At 52.6% G+C, this 18,071-nt stretch overlaps 1 protein-coding gene across 1 annotated transcript in view; it reads right to left on the reverse strand.

Moving 5' to 3' along the window:
• Positions 1–729: 729 nt before the first annotated feature.
• DUOX1 (dual oxidase 1) overlaps positions 730–18,071 on the reverse strand; it is a 34,355-nt gene continuing 17,013 nt past the window's right edge. The window contains exons 20-35 of the mRNA XM_032593644.1: positions 16,542–16,767; positions 16,187–16,280; positions 15,725–15,900; positions 13,446–13,515; positions 12,908–13,033; positions 12,141–12,319; positions 11,765–11,995; positions 11,112–11,211; positions 10,771–10,820; positions 9,250–9,377; positions 4,990–5,143; positions 4,322–4,554; positions 3,936–4,094; positions 2,542–2,697; positions 2,170–2,298; positions 730–1,515 (exon numbers count right to left, since the gene is read on the reverse strand). Coding sequence (XP_032449535.1) covers positions 1,393–1,515; positions 2,170–2,298; positions 2,542–2,697; positions 3,936–4,094; positions 4,322–4,554; positions 4,990–5,143; positions 9,250–9,377; positions 10,771–10,820; positions 11,112–11,211; positions 11,765–11,995; positions 12,141–12,319; positions 12,908–13,033; positions 13,446–13,515; positions 15,725–15,900; positions 16,187–16,280; positions 16,542–16,767 — 2,334 coding nt within the window. The 3' untranslated portion in view covers positions 730–1,392. The remainder of the gene's footprint in view (positions 1,516–2,169; positions 2,299–2,541; positions 2,698–3,935; positions 4,095–4,321; positions 4,555–4,989; positions 5,144–9,249; positions 9,378–10,770; positions 10,821–11,111; positions 11,212–11,764; positions 11,996–12,140; positions 12,320–12,907; positions 13,034–13,445; positions 13,516–15,724; positions 15,901–16,186; positions 16,281–16,541; positions 16,768–18,071) is intronic.

Here is an 18,071-nt window from a genome sequence, read left to right on the forward strand (position 1 = left end):
CACTATGAGAGCTTCTCCTTTCAGAACCTAAACCTTCCAAATGAAGTAAGAGTCATGGGATTTCGGCTTCCCTAATCCCATGGCCATTGTATCGATATCGAGGGTATGTGACCTGACAAATGTTAAGAATTCTGGGGAGACAATTGAAAGGCTTACTTGAAGTTGGGCACTGCTTTAGAAATTCCATCATAGAGGGCTGCCCTATCTTTACACTTGGAGGGTATTCAGTCACTTTGCAGATGAGAAAACAGGCTCAGAGACTTCGGGTGATGTACTCAGCATCCATCTTGCTTTCATCTCTTTACCTGGAAGACCCATGTAGGCACAGGTGCTCAACTCCTGTTGTTCAGAGAAGGGCTGGGAGTAGCAGAGGTCCTGGAGCAAGCCAGGCAAACTCTGGCTCCCTGTAGGTTCCTGCTCTGTCCTGCCACACATATCCCTACTTCGTGCCCCACACACCTTCTCCAGAACTCCTACCCCTTCTCTCTCTGCCCTTCCTGATCAGGCTTCAGAAATCTCACACTAGCCACCCTGAGAGGCCCTTTGTCAGGAAGGGTGCCCCTGAGCTGGGAAAGGAATCTCCAGCTAGAGCACTTGGCCTTGGGCCGGTTCCTTTATTCAGCAGATACTGGCAAATTCAGAGGACTGTCTGCACCAGCCTAGGTTACCTGGCTGGTTGAGTAGCTGCTTCTGCCAGTGCCTACCCCAATCTGGAGCAGAATACTGAAACCCAGAGGGCAGAAATGTGGTTTATTTGTAAAGGAGACTACTTCAGTAGGAAGAAGAGAGAAGGACCGAGAAGCACTACAAAGATAGTGGACTGGGTTCTGACTACGATACATGTTTAAAAACTGGGGAGAGCAGCTCAATTGTGCTGTTAGACTAGGATGCTAAAGGGGTTCCTGTAAATTTCTCTTTGCAGCTCCAGCCTCTATGCCCTCCAAGGCATTTGCCAGCCCTTATGACAGTGGGAAGCCCCAGAGGAGGAGGAGGTTTTGGGGAAGGAGTTCCAAGATGCCAGCATCTGTCTCTTACTTCATCCTTAGGCTCACAGCCCCCTTATACGCATATACACTGCTTGACAGCTCCAGTCTTTTGATGTTTTTTCTTAGTTTGGAAGAAGAGGGGTCACTTTGCCCCAAAGCAATAATAGCTCTCCTACCTCCCAACCTCCGTTTCCCAGACAGTGCCTCCTACTTCTCCAGGCTGAGACATTCTGGACTCATATGGTCTGAATCCATATGGTGTGATTGACCATGACCACCTGGACTGAGGTGGGAGGCAGGAATGGGGGGAGAAGGCTGGGCAAGCCAGAAACAGGAAGTATAGAGTGAGGTGCGGGCCCAAATCTCTGCTCAGCTGTGCAGTGGGCAGAGCTCCTGGGCAGGAGACCTAAAAGTTCTCATAATGATGGGAGAAATGAGTCCGGTCCTGCCTGTTGATGAGCTGACAGGCCTTTTCCACATTCTTGGTCATGCCAGGGGGGCCACAGCTAAACACCCCAATCTTCCGGACCTGTTGGGGGAGGAAAACATGAAGGCTAACTCAGTGTCCAGAGGGAGGGCTGGCTCAGTGTTCATGTTGAAGACCATCAAGAGTCCTTGGTGATGGCTCCTTCCATGTTTCTCATAAAGGTTTGCTTTGTACCATGCGTGGTGAGGGCTGGCTCAGTGTTTTTAAGTCTAGCTCAGTTTTGGTAGACTTGCTTCCTGTGGGACCAACCTCTACCCCCTCCAAGGCATTTGTCAGCTTCAGGTGCAAGATAAGGGGCTGGGTTAATCAATGTTCAAATTAAAGGATAGCTTAGTGTCTCACTGAGCGCTAGCCCAATGTTCATGGTAAAGGTTAGCTCAGTGTCCAGGGTGAGGGTTGGCTCAGTATTAGTGGTAAGAGTAGCTCTGAGTTTATGATAAGGACCAGCTCAGTCACTGAGCTGTTCCTTGTGGATAGGCATCATGGCTTCAGAAGTGGTAAGTCCCTGTCACCTGCCTCCTCCCTTAGCCCCCCAAGTAACCCCTACTTTTCTTCTGTTCAATTACCCCCACTTATCTCCCAGGTGATCAGTTCTCACCAGAAGTCAATTCCTTCCCTCATGGAGCTGGTTTGGAAGGTTTGCTCAGACCTCAGATGATAAAGGCCAGGAGAACCTTGATATGGGGTGGGACTGACCTGTGGGTGGACCTCCTGCAGGGACTTGAAGAAGGGCTCGAAGGGGGGGCGGCCAAAGTGGGTGATGGAGCGCAGGCCCGTGAACAGACTCCGGTTCAGCACCTTCTGGAAGTGCCGCTCACAGATGTACTGGGGGCACAGGGGCAGATCAGGCCAAGGAAAATCAGGGTCACTGCCTAGCTCAAGTCAGCCTGCAGCCCAGGAGACAGGGAGTGGGGTGGGGAGGGATCTGGAGGCTGAGGATCAGGACCAGCATCTCTGTGCTTCCTGCCATCTGAACCTGAGCTGTCCACCCACCTGCTTTGGCCATGTGCCTCACCCTGCCAACCCACATACCCACCTAGCTGCCCTGCCTGGCCGGCCCTGACATACCAGCATGGTGGTCCTGAGGTCAAACTTCTCAGCCAGCTGGGTGATGTAGATGTGCACGGACACCAGATCCTGGCAGTCATTCTCCTCCACCTCCCGGATGATGTCAGCCAGCCACTCAAACTGCCGCTGGGTCCGTGTCACCCAGATGAAGTAGATCTGGGGATACATGGCTAGAGCTTAGGACTTGGCTCATCTCAGGCTCCCTATTTCCCGGGATCCCCATAGCAATAGAATCCTCTGGTCTCAGTCAGCTTGTGCCTTTCCCCAGATAGCCTGGGGAGATGGAGTGTTGTGGGGCCAAAGGATCAGGCTCTGGAGTGGGAGATGGAGTTACCCCAGGTCATGGAGAGGTAGAAGGGAATAATAATCTGGGGTGATGGAAAAGGACACTTGTCAAGTGAGCTGAAGGTCTAATGGGGTGGGAAGCCGCTTTTTCACACTGAGCTGGACCTGCCACTCCCTCCAATGGGCCCTCTTCAGGCTGCTGGGCTCCCAACCAAACCTAGCCCAGAGGGGTATGTCACAGAACAGCCTTACAGAAGACGCTGCTGCCTGGAGCAGATAGGAGTGGGCTCAAAGAGAGACTAGGGGGATGCAAGCTGTCATGGAGGGACCCATCTCCAACTTCTGAAGAGGATGAAGTGAGACTGCGTTGGGTTAAGAAGCAGAGGCAGAGGGATGCCTGGGTGGCTCAGTCAGTTAAGCGTCTTGACTTCAGCTTGGGTCATGATCTCATGGTTTGTGGGTTCAAGCCCTGCACCGGGCTCTTTGCTGTCTGGATCTCCCTGCCCGCCCCCCACCCCTCTCTCAAAAATGAATAAACATTAAACAAACAAACAAAAAAAGAGCCAGAGCTGGCACAATAGAGGAGCAGAGAAGCTACGTATCACCCTCTAAATGCTGACAGCATATGGGCTAGGCCCCTGCCCGCTGCGTTCCTGTGCCCCTGACTCACCTGCCAGGCCCAGAGAGACAAGCAGGAGCCTGCTACCAGGTCCAGGCTGGGGTGAAGGGACCCGGTATGGAGGGGGCCTAAGGGCCTGGGCTGTGTTCCTGGAGCCAACCCAGCCCATCAGCCCAGCCTTGCCACCTCCCCTCCTTTTCCTCTTGAAAGCAGAGCCAGTTTCACTTTTGCCCCACCCTAAGTGTGCCCTTCCTTCTCCTCACCCAACAATGCTTCCTTCAAGTGCTGGCTTCCTCTGTAAGAGGGAATGGGTTTCTTTACCCCTCTCCAACTCTGTTCTTTAGGGTCTGGGGATATTCTGATCCCTGTGGAGCAAGTCAACTTGGCCTTGCCCAGATCAGGCCAAAAACAGAGGCATGAGAGACAGGCAGAGATGGATCCAGTGATTGGGATCAGGGGCCATGGGTTGGCAGGAGGAGGGGGCACTCACCTTCTTACAGAACACTTGGCAGCTGACTGATGACTTGAAGACAAGGTCTTTGAGGATGGAGGCAAAGGGGGTGACCCCAATGCCCCCTCCCACCAGCACGGACACCTCAAACTTATGCCACTCCTGGTGGCCCTCTCCAAATGGTCCATCGAGGTACAGCTGCAAGAGGAGGAGTGGGTTTGAGTTAAGCTCCACCACCACCATAGCTCTGAAGCTGGAAATGGGAGGCAGGAGTGAAGGGAAAGCGGCTACTGTGGCATTACCTGGAAGAACCAGTCTCTGGATTGGGGGAGGGGAGGAACACAGTGGGGAGCCTGGGGTTGCAGGGCCACGGTCTGCTAAGGGGATGTGGGGGCATGTAGCACATCTGGCCTGGGCCTGGTCACCTTCGGGTATTTGGCACAGCCATCTCCCGTTGGAGGTGAATAGATCTCCCTGAGGCGAGTGGTCCAGGGCCCTGCTGCCCGGATGTGCAGGCTGAGCGTGTCCTCGTGGGGCGCAGAAGTCAGTGTGAAGGGGTGGTATTCTGTGGTCCCCAGAGCCAAGCAGGCAATCCGCACCCACTGTCCTGACTTGTATTCAAAGCCTTGGGGCCGCTGGAACTGCAGGTGGGTCACTCCTGAGGAAAAGAAGTGGTTAGGAGGCTGCTGTCCAGGGCCCAGCAACACTGTGGCCTCCAGAGAGTTCCCCACCTGAAGCCCTACCTCTGCTTCTGGAATATGACAAGGAAGGCCTCCCCCACACCGGAAGGCGTTACTCCCCTTGAGCCACGTCCACCCTGAGGAGGAGCTATGCAGCACTGGTGCTGGTGGTCAGCAGGGAAAGGAGCCACCTGGCCTGGGCTCCTCTACTCTCTGCTGCGAGAGAGGCTCAGGTCCTCTGGCAAAGAGCTTCTCTTGCCAGCTCCCTCATCACTTCTGGCTCAAGGGCCCTGCCAACTCCACTGGCCAGGTCAGGAGATTGCAAGGTCCGGGCTCTGCCACCCCCACCCCCACCCTCCACTGGCTTCCTCAGTACCACCCAGCTGGCCCCTTGACAGCCTAAAGGCTGGTACCTGAAGGCAGCAGCTCTGCCTTCACCACGCTGATCTCCACCTTCTTCCGGCTCAGGCTCACCAGTTTGTCCCCCATATAGATTAGTGCCGGGACCAGGAAGAAGATGTGGAAACGGGGCAGCTGGATCAGGCCGAAGCTGCCATGGATGATGAGCTGGAGAGAGTGAAGAATACAGCTCAGACCAAGCCATACCCACAACAGTGTCTCTGGCTAGCTTGGCCCTTAGCCCCTTGCATTCTCCACCCACCCCACACTCCCCAGGGCTCATTCCATCCCCACCTCTCCAAGTACTAGGCTCCCTTCAGGTTCCCAAATCTAACCACTCCCAACCCCAGCCCCATCCTGCAGAGCGTCCATGATGAATGAGACTACTTGCACCTTCCTGGAACTTTGACTCTCACCCACTCTCCTGCAGTAGCCTCCTAACTGGTCTTCTACTAGGGTGCCCTACCATGACGCAGTCCCTTCAAGGCAGCCAGTGTGACATTTTAAAGTTCATTTTATCATTCCATCCCAGCTTAAAAAGCCTTAGTGGACTTCCCATTACACCACAGAACCTTGAGACGCTCTGGGCCTCTGCCTGCCAACATTTCCTCCTCCCTGTTCTTTAAACATGGCAAATCCTTTTTGCTTCATGACCTTTGCACCTGCTGTTCCCTCTCCCATGGCTCCCATGGGAGCCTCCATTTCATTCAGGCCTCAGCAGAAATGCTACCTCCTTGGGCCTTCCCTCAGTCCTCTCTATCTTATCTCCCAGTCAACTCCCTTCAGGGCACTCATCATCATCCACACTACTTTTCTTCCCCTTGCCCCACACCTCCTGCCCGTTCACTCCCTGGACTGTAGAGGAAGGAGGTGTCCTTTTTTTTTTTTTTTTTCCCCATCATACTCTCAGCTGTTGGCAGTTTCTGGCACACAGTAGACACTTAATAACTGCTGATTCAGTAAAAGGAGTTCCTCTAAATTATCCTCTCCCTTTAAAAATATTTTTTTTTTAATGTTTGTTTTTGAAAGAGAGAGAGAAAGCATGACAGGGGAGGGGCAGAAAGAGAGGGAGACACAGAACTCAAAGCAGGCTCCAGGCTTCACACTGTCAGCACAGAGCCTGACACAGGGCTCGAACTCACGAACTGTGAGATCATGACCTAAGCTGAAGTCAGACGCTTAACCAACTGAGCTACCCAGGCACCCCTGTCCTCTCCCTTTAGAGACTAAGAACATCTAACCAGTCCTCCCGTTTCCATGAAATAACTGACAGGTATTGTCCAGCTCTGGTCCTTTCCCCAACAAGCTAGTCTGACAAGGTCAGACACTACTTGCCCCCATTCTTCCCATCTGCTTGCTCCTAAGTCTGGTCAGTTTGGCTCCTGCCTCCACCTCTTCTCAGGCCCTGCTCACTGAGGGCTCACCGGCCCCATGAATGGCCAGACCCCAAGGTCTCCTTTCATCTGCTCCCACCACTGGCAGTCTGTGGCACTAGCAACTACCCCTTCCGTTCCACTTCTGCAACAACGCTGTGCTAGCTCTCTCAGGCCACTCACTTTCCATCTCCTCCACCGGCCCTCTGTTCCTTCTCCCACCCCTGATCCTGCATGCTGCCCAAACCTGGCTTTCTCACTCTGCTCTCCTCTGTGCTCTCCCATGAGGCATGGCCAGTCAGCTGAGCCACAGCCCCTCAGCGGTTCAGTGCAGCCCGCACAGGTCCACCATATCCTGCTACCGCCTAATTCCCTGGGGCCATCCACAGCCAGGGCTGTCCTCTCTATGCCCTGAATATTCCATCATCATTTGCACCTCTGCACCAGCGCTTGTGCCCTTTCTTCTACTTGGAATGCTTTTTGGATTCCGCTCTGCCCTGTCAAATCTCAGCTTACCTCTCCTCAAGGCTTGGCCCAAGACCCATCTTCTCCCCAAAGTCTTCACTAACCAATTTGGTCCAAATGAAACTCCCTTCAGTAAGCTACTGTAACTCACTGAAACACTCAGCTCAGCAATTAATCCTATATTGTCTGCTCATTTTGATCATTTCAAGCGCATGGCACTTATCTCTGCAGCAAATCCTAAGTTCCCAAGGGGTCCACTGGGCCTAGCACCAAACTAGCGCATACTAGTCCTCCGACAGACAGATAACTGTTAAACTGAACTCTAGTTCCTCATTCAGCTCTCTCTTTCCCCAGCTCAGCATTCCTGAATTCCTGGGCCTTCTCCCACAGGACTAACTTAAACCTCTGTGGGCTCTTCTCTGAACTGGCTCTGGTTTCCCCGAGTTCTTCTTTCATTATGGAGACCATGCCCACCCCCAAGGCTTTCTAAGCATCCAGCCAGGCTGAGAACAATGTGAGGGTGACCTCATACTCCTCTGTTTATACACCCCATTTGGTGTTGGCTCTACTTTTAAACCACAAAGCTGCTGCGGACTCATGGTTGGCTGATGAACCAGGAGAGCTGCCGCCAGCTCAGCTTCTGCTGTGCTAGCCGTGCCCTCTTTAGCCTGGAGCAGGAGCCTGGGCATCCTTCTGCAGGGTCTACTCCACACTGGGGCCCTTTACTTGTGACTTCTCTTTCTGCCTGAAGTCAAAATGGTAACTAACATAAGGGATAAATGGGAAGGAAGAAGTTTTGGCCCAGATATCCCCCCAGGTGAGACTCTCCTTAGAGGCCAGGGCTAGGATTGCCCAGCAGAGGGTCCTGCACGTTTCTGAGCTGCTGACTTCCCTGCTGGCAGGAAGGGTGGCTCTAAACCCCAGTGAGCCCCCAAACCCAGGAGTAAATCAGAAAGGGGTCTTGGTCTCAGGGAGCCCCGTCTGGCCTGGCCACTCCTCTGGGTCTCCCATCTAGTTCAAAGAAGCTCCTGCTTCACCAGAAACAAGAACATCATCTCCATCCCTCATAGAAACAATAACCCCAGATGCTAGGGCTCCACCCTAGCAAAGGTGGGGAAGAAGGGATAAATTAGCCTCAGCTTCCAAAGAGGGCAGAGATTTCTTTGGAAATAAACATCATCAGTTCTAGGAAACAACCTAAGCCAAGACTGGGTAGTCATCTTCACAACCATGAAGTGTTGAGCCTCAGGCAGCATGGAAACAGACCTTTCCAATCAGTGAGGACAGGAGGAGGGAGGGCAGCCCACAGACGCCAGCCTGACTCAGGCAATAATGGACTCTCCCTGTGTCTCAGGACAAGGGAGACCCCTGTGTGAAGTTCTGCCTTGAGCCAGGTGACAGATGGCAGCCAGGTGGGCTCTGTGCTTCTTGAATGCTGGCAGCCAAGCTATCATTAGTGGGGACACTGGGGCCTTGGACCTTAGTTTAGCTTCTCAGAGAGACCCTCAGGGTGCCCTTTAGGGAACTGCCCGTGTCCATGAGAAAGTCAGGCCAAGCAGAGCTATGACACAGTCACAGATCACAGTCAGCTCTGGAACTAACCAGCTGACGCAACTGATGACAAAACCAGGGAAGGTAAAGAGAACAGGACAAGAGAAGAGAGGGAATGTGAAGGAAGGGAGGCAAGAGCCCAGGTTAAGGAGAAGGAAAGGGAACAGACAGACTCTTTAAAACCCATTGTATCAACAGCCCAAGTGAAGACATTTGGAGCAAGCTCATTAACTTTACAGGTGGCACTTAGCTGGGTGGGGTGCTAATACTCTAGAAAACAAGATCAGAACAAAAGTGGCAAAACTAAATTCAGATAAGTTTCTCTTAAAAAGGGTGATGCGGGGGCGCCTGGGTGGCGCAGTCGGTTAAGCGTCCGACTTCAGCCAGGTCACGATCTCACGGTCCGTGGGTTCGAGCCCCGCGTCAGGCTCTGGGCTGATGGCTCAGAGCCTGGAGCCTGTTTCAGATTCTTTGTCTCCCTCTCTCTCTGCCCCTCCCCCATTCATGCTCTGTCTCTCTCTGTCCCAAAAATAAATAAACGTTGGAAAAAAAAAAAAAAAAAAGGGTGATGCTCCCTCGAGAGTAGGAAGCCCTCCCAGGAGCCCAAACCAGCCACTGGAACTGGGGAATGAGTGGCTGGGTAGAAATGACATCTGCAAGAAATGTCGACCAGCCTAGTAGGGCTGCTACTGCAAAACCCATGTCAGGGCACCCATCTTCCAAGTGCTGTATATTGGGGTCAGTCTGCTTGACAGCCCCATACTATAACCTCCAGCTTTGAAGTGAGAAGCCAAGAGGAGTCTTGAAATAAGGGGATAGAAAACGGATGTCTCGGTCCTCACTGCCTCCCTGGGATCATCCTGTCAAAACCCTGCTAGCCCTCACCAGCACATAGAGCAGGATGTAGAGGTGGTGGGTCAGCCAGAAGCCCCGGAAGCTGTGGCGGCGGAAGTGGTGGGAGGCAAAGACGTACATGATGGCCAGGACCAGGAGCAGCACGACCCCCGTGAGGCCTGCAAAATGAACACGGGGTGAAGGGCAGAGGAGCAGGGCCATTCTGAGGCTGCCATGGATCAGGTCCCCTTTCCACTCCACTGCTCTGGGTAAGGGCACAGAAGCCCAGGCTTCTCTGTTCTTCTCTCCCCACACTGGTGATCACAGGTGCCTTTTATTTCAACAGACTCTACCCTTCCCTCATAGACCTTGTCACGACTGTTATTTTTCAAGTAACTGTGCCATTTATGTCTGTCACCTCCCTGACTTTCAGGCCTACAAGAACAGGGACCAGGCTGCTAGTTCACCACTGAATCCTAGTGCCTACTGTAGGGCTTGGCACCCTGTGGGGCTTTTATAAATGTGTGCTGAATGAATGAATGAATCCATGGGGCATCTACTTTGGCCTCTAGGTCAGACTTTGGACATTGCAGGCCCTGCCCCCGTGGAGTCAAGGCTTGGCCTACGTCCCTGTAGCATCACACTTGCCTGACACAGCATGAGCAATGGCACCATTAGTGAGTAAGTGTGACCACCAGAGTCCCCTGGGTTCATCCCAGAGTTGGTGGGAGGCACCCCCTTTACAGGGGATCCCAGGCCTGGGGTACACGAGAGGGCAATACAAGATTCAGGATGGAAGTGTGGGGCCAGAGAATGGCCCCTCAAGTGATTAAGGAGGAGAGAGGTAGAAATTAGGAAGATTAGAGCCCTGCAGTATGGAAAAGCAGAGGTTAAGAAGAGATCTAACCAAAGCCTGTAAAGACCTGAACGGAGAGGAGAGCATAAACACAGCCTTATCCACTAAATCCCACTGTGCAGGAATTAGCAAGCACTCTGAAGTTCAAAGCAGATCGTTTTAGGATTAAAAAAAAAAAATGCTGTGTTTCACAGAGGGGAGTGAATATAGAAAATGTGTTACCCCAAAGAGGAAATAGACTGAAGATATAAACAGGTTCAAGAAGCTTTTGAATAGATTCACAGATAATAGTTCTAAAATGGGTGATTATGAAGAGTTAGGAATATTCCCCTAAACAGCCCTTGTCAAGAAGACTACAAGGGACGGGGGGTTCTGCCTAGTTTGACAACAAGCCCGGTCTCTCTGCCATAAGCTGGGCACAGCACTCAAAGCTACTGTCATGGTAGGTTGTGTATGCTGAGGTGGGAGGTGAGGGAGTCCACTCCCATTCTACAGAGGGAGGAACTTCAGAGTGGGGCAGTAGCCCAGCCAAGCTCCCAAGAGAAGGACTGGATAGCAGAGGCTCCTACTGCCCAGGAGAGTCCTTAGGACCAGAGGGCAGAGCCTGGCTCACCGTGAGAGCCAAGTGAGTGCTACTAGGCTGCCTCATGGCAGACAGAACCCAGAGCCCGCACCTCAGAGCCAGACCAGAAATTCAGAACAGGGAGGGCTCTCACCTGGCACAGTCTGGAAGAACCACCAGTAATACTTCTGGGGAAACTCAGACCTGTCAAGAACGGAAAGCAAGGAAGGATGCTGAGAGGAGATGTCTGGGACTTCCAGAAAGAATCCTCCAGAGGAAACACCCCAACCCAGCCACTAGTGTCCCTTTCTGCCCATTTGGGACCAAGGCTCAGGTTGGTCATTGTCTGTCTCTATAATCTGGAAGGTGACACTCTCCTCTCAGCCAAGAGAATTTGCTTCTTTCCATCCATAAAGAATACCCCTACCTTGAGACACACACACACACACACACACACACACACACACACACACACACACGCACATACTCACTCACCTGTCATCATGGAAGAGGCCAGGGAAGAGGCAGGAGAGGACACTGAGTGGGCTGATGGAGAACAGGTACACATTCACCACATGGCCCGCACTGTGTAAGACTAAGGAAGACCAGGAAGGGTGGGAGTGAGCCTGGGAGCAGCCTGGTGGGGGTGTTCAACCCATTCAGCCCAAGATGAAGGACTCCAGCCACCCAGAATTGGGAGCCTGAAGAAGGACCCTAGGGATCTGTACCTCTGATCTCTAATCAACCTCCTGTTCCTCCCCCCAACCCCTGCTCCATATATACCATCCATGAACACAGCCACAAGAGTCTGAAATGATACCATTAGAAATTCTATCTTTTGGTTTCTCTCATAGTGTGTTTTACAACATAAAAACTGGAAGAGATCACACACATGTGCACTTGTTCTGGGGTGTTGGTAACTTGTCAGCTGGAGGCTGATGAGGTGGCTCTGGAAGCATGGGAAGGGGCAGTGAGTGGCCCCTGGGCTTATTTCACACCACTGTGGGGCCAGCTCCACCCTTCTGAGGACTTCCAAGATTTATACTCAAGTCAAGCCCAGAGAGAGAGGAGGTGCTCTCAGAGGAGAGGAAGCCAGCAGGGGGGGCGGGAGGACAGAGACAAGAATCCCTGGGACCCCCAGGTCCTGCCTGTGAGGACGATGGCAGTGGAGGCAATGAGACGATGGAAGTCCACGGCGGCGTCGAAGGGTATGTAGCGGTTGAGGAAGGTCTCGCGCAGGAAGGTGATGAGGTTGCGGCACATGGTGAGCAGGATGTAGGAGAACATGAAGGAGATGCTGGCGGCCGTGCCCCGGGACAGGATGATGCCCACGCGGGTGGTGTCTGTGATGCCCATGTGGTGAGCCCCGAAGGCGTAGTCTGTGGAGGGGCCCAGGTGGATAAGGGGGTCGCAGTGCAGAGGAAAGAGTGCCGCCTGCAGGTGGAGCCTCCCCCACAGCAGCCTTCCTTCAAGCAGGCCGGGCACACTGGCAGGAGCCACACCCCTGGGGCTGCCCGCACTCACAGTAGGCCCGCTCCAGGAAAAGGCCCCCGGTGATGGCATAGAACACGGCCACACAGCCGATGTGGCGCCGATAGTTCTCCACAAAGCGCTTGAACTGCTGCAAGGTCTGGTGGCGACGGCTGCGCTGAAACTTCTCCCGATGAGCCTCTGTGAACAGCAGGGGCTGGAAAGACGTTACCCTGGGAGACACGAAGACTTGGCTCTGGCTGTGGACCTGCCATTAGTGCAGCCCGCCTCCCCAGCAGAGAAAGGGCATGGAGTTGCTCAAACCAAGCAGGGTTCAGACCCCACAGGCTATATACCACACTCTTCAAGCCAACTGTCAGAGTAGGGGCAGCCTTGCAAGAGGTCACTTGGTCAGTTCACCCCAGGAGATACACTCCCTCTACCCCAGTTCCCACTCACTCAGTCCTCTCCCCTCCCAGTCTGTAGCTCCTCACCCTTACCTGCTCTGTTCTCATTTTTTACTGGAAGCTCAGAAGACACACCCTCCAGGAAGCCTTCCTTGACTTCCCAGGTAGAGGTGAGCACTTCCTTGAGCTCTCAAGCCCCTTGCTCTTACCACTCTTACAACATTCTTCAGTGGGACCTTGTAACTGTCAGTGTACCAGACCATCTTGTCAGACTGGGATCTTCTTGGGCATGGACTGCTCATCCTGCCAGCACCCCTGGGCTCAGGACCATGCCTGGCACCCAGTAATCACTGTATGCATGCTGAAGGGATGGATGAACTGCCTGGGCTTAATTAACAGGAGGAGCAGGCGTACTTCTTGCCAAACCTCCGTCGAATCTCCTGGGGAGGGTCTGTGTCCATGGGGCACTGCAGTCTCTGTGGTGTCCACTCCACCTCAGCGTTGCTGTGGGGACAGCGAGCACTCACTCTGGGGGAGGGACTAGGACAGAAATGAGAGAGATAGGACCTTGGCTGCCTGAGCCACTTGGTCCTCTGCTACCCCTGTCTGCCTTCAGACCAACTCTGTTGGGGAAGGGTCAGAACTGTCAGACAGGGGACAGCAAGATTCCCACAGAGACCTAGAGAGAGAATGAGTCAGATCCTGGGGGTCCCAGCCAAGGGTACACATACAAGGGCATCTGACCCTGGCAGCAGGTGAGTGCTGAAATCCACCAGGCTCTCTGCTCTTCCTGGTGCAGGGCTGCGTCCGCCTAGAGTAAGGAGTGTTTTTTTCTAATATGCATGAAGACACTACATAGGCTAGTGGGGCCCCTGATACCAGGCATTCTGGGGAGAGAAAAGGCAACTCCCCAACCCCAGCCTCCCTCCAACATTCCCAGATGAGGGCTCACCAGATCTTTTCCTGGCTGACGTAGGAGGCTCGCCGGCACAGGTCCTTGATGACCTCAGGCACCTCTACCCCTGCAACACAAAGATGGACTAGGGGACGGCTCAGGGCCCAGAGCCCAGGAAGACCTGGTAGCTACCCCACATCCATACTGTAGAGGGCCTCTGGCCAGTATCCTTGCCTTTGGGTGCCCTAGTCTCAGCCTGTGTTCTCTGTGGAAACTAGACCCAGCCATGAGTGGGCAGACAGAAGGCCTGAAACAAAGTTGGCCAGGCAGTGTCCCCTGGACATGTGTCCACCTTTGGCCCCACTCCTAGGACTGTTATCAGGCTGATGGGGTAGAGTTCAGGAACTATATGCAACTTGCCTGCTAGACCATTCTGCCACTAAAACCCTGCTCAACCCTCCAGCCTAAAATCTCCTGAGAGTTAAGTGTAGATCTAGGTGGTGCACATATGGAGATCACCATAAAATTCTTTCCACTTTTCTGTGTTTAAAAACGCTCATAGGGGCACCTGGGTGGCTCAGTCAGTTAAGCATCCAACTCTTGATTTTGACTCAGGTCATGATCTCACAGGTGATGAGTTCGAGCCCCATGTCGGACTGTGCACTGACAGCACAGAGCCTGCTTGGGATTCTCTCTCTCCCTCTCTCTGTGCGTCCCCTCCTCAAATTCTCTCTCTCTCTCAAAATAAATAAATAAATATTAAAAATGTTCATAATAAAATGTTGGGAGAAAAACACTCTCCCACGAGCCACGCATTCCTGTCTGAGCTGCACAGGAGGGGCAGTGAAGGAGTGAGCTGCAAATCCAAATCCTGGGAATATCCAAGTCACTTCTAAGAGCTAAACCAATCTTGAAGATTACCCTGGTCCTACAGCCCAGAGGGCAAATGTGATTAATCTGAATTTAATGTAATCAGAATGTTTAAAACAAAGTATAGATGTTTATCCCTCAAATTTCAGCAAATGGCAAATGTGGCAAAGTGATAACTAAAGGCAAATCTAGGGGAATGGTAAAGGGATGCTCCTTGTGCTACTCTTGTACCTTTTCTGTAGGTACATTTAAAATGTTTCAAAGTAAAATTTGAAGGAAACAACAAGGCACAACAACAATTAAAAGCAAAACAAAACAGTACACAGCATTACTCTTCTACATAACCCTCACTCTCCCAGCCAGTTCGTCTCCTCCACCCCAGGGGCTGGATGTTCCTGGGACTCTGGCCTGGGCTCACTTCCAGACACCTGCCCCTGCTCTGCCCTCAGGCCTACATGCCTACTTCCCTGGCTGCCTGGGAAAGGTGAAAAGCTGATGAATCAGGGGAGCTGGGTGTGCACTCCACCAACTCTCCTCCCACCTTAGGCAGGTGAAGCCTTGACCAGAGTCCCAGCTGTGCCCTGCCTAATTCGCCCCCCTCCCACATGGATCTAGAATTGGGCTGCTCAGCTCCCCCAAGTTCTCATAATCCTGGGAGGGACTGGGTTTGGTCTCAATATGACCCAGTGAGAAACTGTAAAGGTACCATAAGGTCAGAGTAGACCACAGAGTCCTGCTACCTGTCCCTTGCTCTCTCTGGCTGTAGCCCCCACCCACCTGAGTCAGACACAGGTGGGACAGGAAGTAGGGGAAAGGACAACAGAGGTGGGTCTCCATGCACTCAAGCACACATTTCCTGAGCACGCAGACAAGGCATATAAAGGCAAACAAAACCAGAGCACCCCCCTGCCACCAGATACCCCAGCTCAGATGAATATGGCCTGGATAGGGCTGTTACAAGGAGATTCTACAGTCCCCTGTCCTGGGCACCAAGAACAGGGGCCTTTGACAGACAGCTGGGAGAAGCAGAATTCTAGCTGCTGTCCCTCACCCCATCCTGACCCTGCCCACCCCAGAAGCAAAGCTGCATTATGACTCTTGTGGGCTGTAGGCACTATTGCGTTCCTAGGCCCCTTCCTCCATTAAACAAAGAAAAAAAAATATATATATGTATATGTACATATGTGTATATATGTATATATATATATATATGTGTATATATATATATATATATATATACACATATATTTACAAAACATAAACATTTTTTACATTCATGTTGATATAAAGAAGAATATAATCCAGGCTAGACGTATTATCACATACTTATTATTATTATTATATTCATTCTTCTGATTTTAAAAGAAATTAAAACATTTCTGTGGGCTCCTAAAAGTATGTGGGCCCTGGGCACTGTGCCTGCTGTGTCTAATGGATAGGTCAGCCGTAAGGCCAGGCCGCCCCACCTTTGACACAGAGCTGTGTGAAACGGAGCTCGCTGTCATGGTCCCGCAGCATGAAGTGGAAATCCTCCCACGTCAGCTCCTCCTTATCCTGGAAGCCTGACTCCCGGAACATGGACTCCACCACCTCAGTCAGCTGGGCCTTGGACAGGCAGTTGTTGGAGATCTCGATGAAGGACCTGGGGTTGGGGGAGGGAAGCCATCAGGGCCTGAAAAGAGGCCTAAGGCCTAGACATGAGGGCCCAATGGTCAACCCACCAGGCCTTCAGAGCCCACATGGAAGGGCCCCAACTGACCACGTTCCAAGACCCCTCCTAGTTATAACAGTCTTTGGCTCTACGGAGGAGGAGGAAGAGGGGGAGGAAGCCCCTGTTCTTGACCCTTTGGCTCCCACCTTTATATCCCGCTTTTCCCCCCAGCAGTCCCTGCCCTAGCCCACTCTTCTGGCTATCCCACATGACCAACCTCAGCATCCTGATGAACTCGTCCTTGGAAATGAGACCATTCCCATCAAAGTCATACATGCGGAACATAAGACGAGACTTCTCCTCAGGAGAGCCTGGGAGAAGGAGGACCCTGTGAGAGCCCCAACCTACCTGCCTAAGTCCCAGGCATCCCAGAAGGGGACTCACATGAGTGTGACCCACTGCTGGGCACAACGAGGTGTTATTCTGCTTCCTGACATCTACCCAGATGTCTGCCATGGCTGGAGACCTGGTCCCAGCACTTCCCCATCTCTAACAGGTAAGCTACCTTCCAGCCTCAGTTTCCAGCCCCTTCCATCTTCTCCTACCTGGACAATCACTCCCTTTTCCTTTACCTTTCATGAAGACCACCAGGATGTCCAGAAACTCCCGGAAGGACAGGTAGCCATTGCCATCTTTGTCAGCAAGAGAGAACATGGACTCTACAAACATGTCCTGGGGCTTGAGGCCCAGGGACTCGGCAAACTCAGCTCTGCTCAGCTCACAAGTCAGGGCCTCCTGTACCTTCTGTGAGGAATCCAGGGGCAGGGTCCCTGCATCTGCCTGGTCGATGTCCAGCACCTGCACTCGGGCAGTAGCAGAGGGAGAGAGAAGGAGACAAGACTTCCTTGATTTGTAGTTGAGGCTTATAGGAGCCACCTTTTCCAGGCATCTGCCCAGCACCCTGTCCCCTCAGCACTACCCTATGCCCTACAGGTGGTTCCTGGGGCCATTTGTCCTATGGAACCCTGACTCTCTCTGTTAGCTGACTAGACCAGGGATGCAACTTGATCCAAGCAGACAATCTAGGATTGGGACTGAGATGTCTCAGGTCTGTCTTGACCTGAGCACAGGAAAACTTGCAAGTTGTAGACCACCCTGTTCTTCCAAGTGCTCAGAGACACAGACAGAGGGAAGTAAACACACAGAAAATGGAGCAGGCTAAGAGAGAGGAGTGACCTTGTTTGCTGGCAGCTTTCCCTTTCCTAGCCCCTTCCAGGCCAGGTCATAGTCCTCCCTTTAGAATTCCTGAGACATCATCATATCCTCAGAGTCAACTGACCCATTGTCAGTCCTAGCTTACACTGAGTTTTCACTGAGAAAAAGCCTCAGCTAAGTTGAGAAAAAGCTGGGCTTGGGAAAGGAGAATTCCCACCACGGGCTACCTGCAGCCCACCCAGGGGCTGCCCCAGCATCAGAAGAGACGGTGAGGGTAGTAAGCAGGCCACGGGCCACAGCACCTATTTTTCCTGACATCAACTGGGGTCCCCTGGCCCAAGCCTGGCTATGGTTTCATGAGGCAAACCTTGTTGCTTCAAACAACGAGCTTTAGTGAAAAGAGCCTGGGGCTGGTGACAAAAGACCTGGGTTCCTGTCCCAGCTCTACCACCCACTTACTGTGTGACCTCAGGCAAGTCTCTTCACTTGTCTGGCATTCATTTTCCTACTTATCTCACAGGGCTATTGTGAGAATCAACACCAGCCATTGTATGGAAAGTGTTTTGAAACCTGAGAACACTGTGCAGGTAGAAAGGGGTGGCAGCTGCCCCCAGGACACAGTAGCACTCTCTGTCACCCCCGACATAGGAGGTCCTGTGGCCCTGATGGGTCCTGACCTGAGTGGAGGTGCCCAGGTCCTGCCTGGGCCCTGGCAATGTATCACTCCACCTGGAGGTTCTTCCATTCTAGTGCATACTCAAGTTCAACTAGTTTGAGGGGTAAATGACAAACGTCATGTGCCTGGCACATAGTAAACGACCATTAAATGCTCATTTCCCTCATGAATCCTCTCCCCAGCCAGCCAACCCTGCTCCTTCTCCTCAAATATTAATTTTTTTGCCATTTTTCTGGGCACCTCTGCACAGTCCTTCTTGCTCCTTTCCTCT

The sequence above is a fragment of the Lynx canadensis genome, chromosome B3 (genome assembly GCF_007474595.2).
Source record: "Lynx canadensis isolate LIC74 chromosome B3, mLynCan4.pri.v2, whole genome shotgun sequence".
NCBI classification, from domain to species: domain Eukaryota; kingdom Metazoa; phylum Chordata; class Mammalia; order Carnivora; family Felidae; genus Lynx; species Lynx canadensis.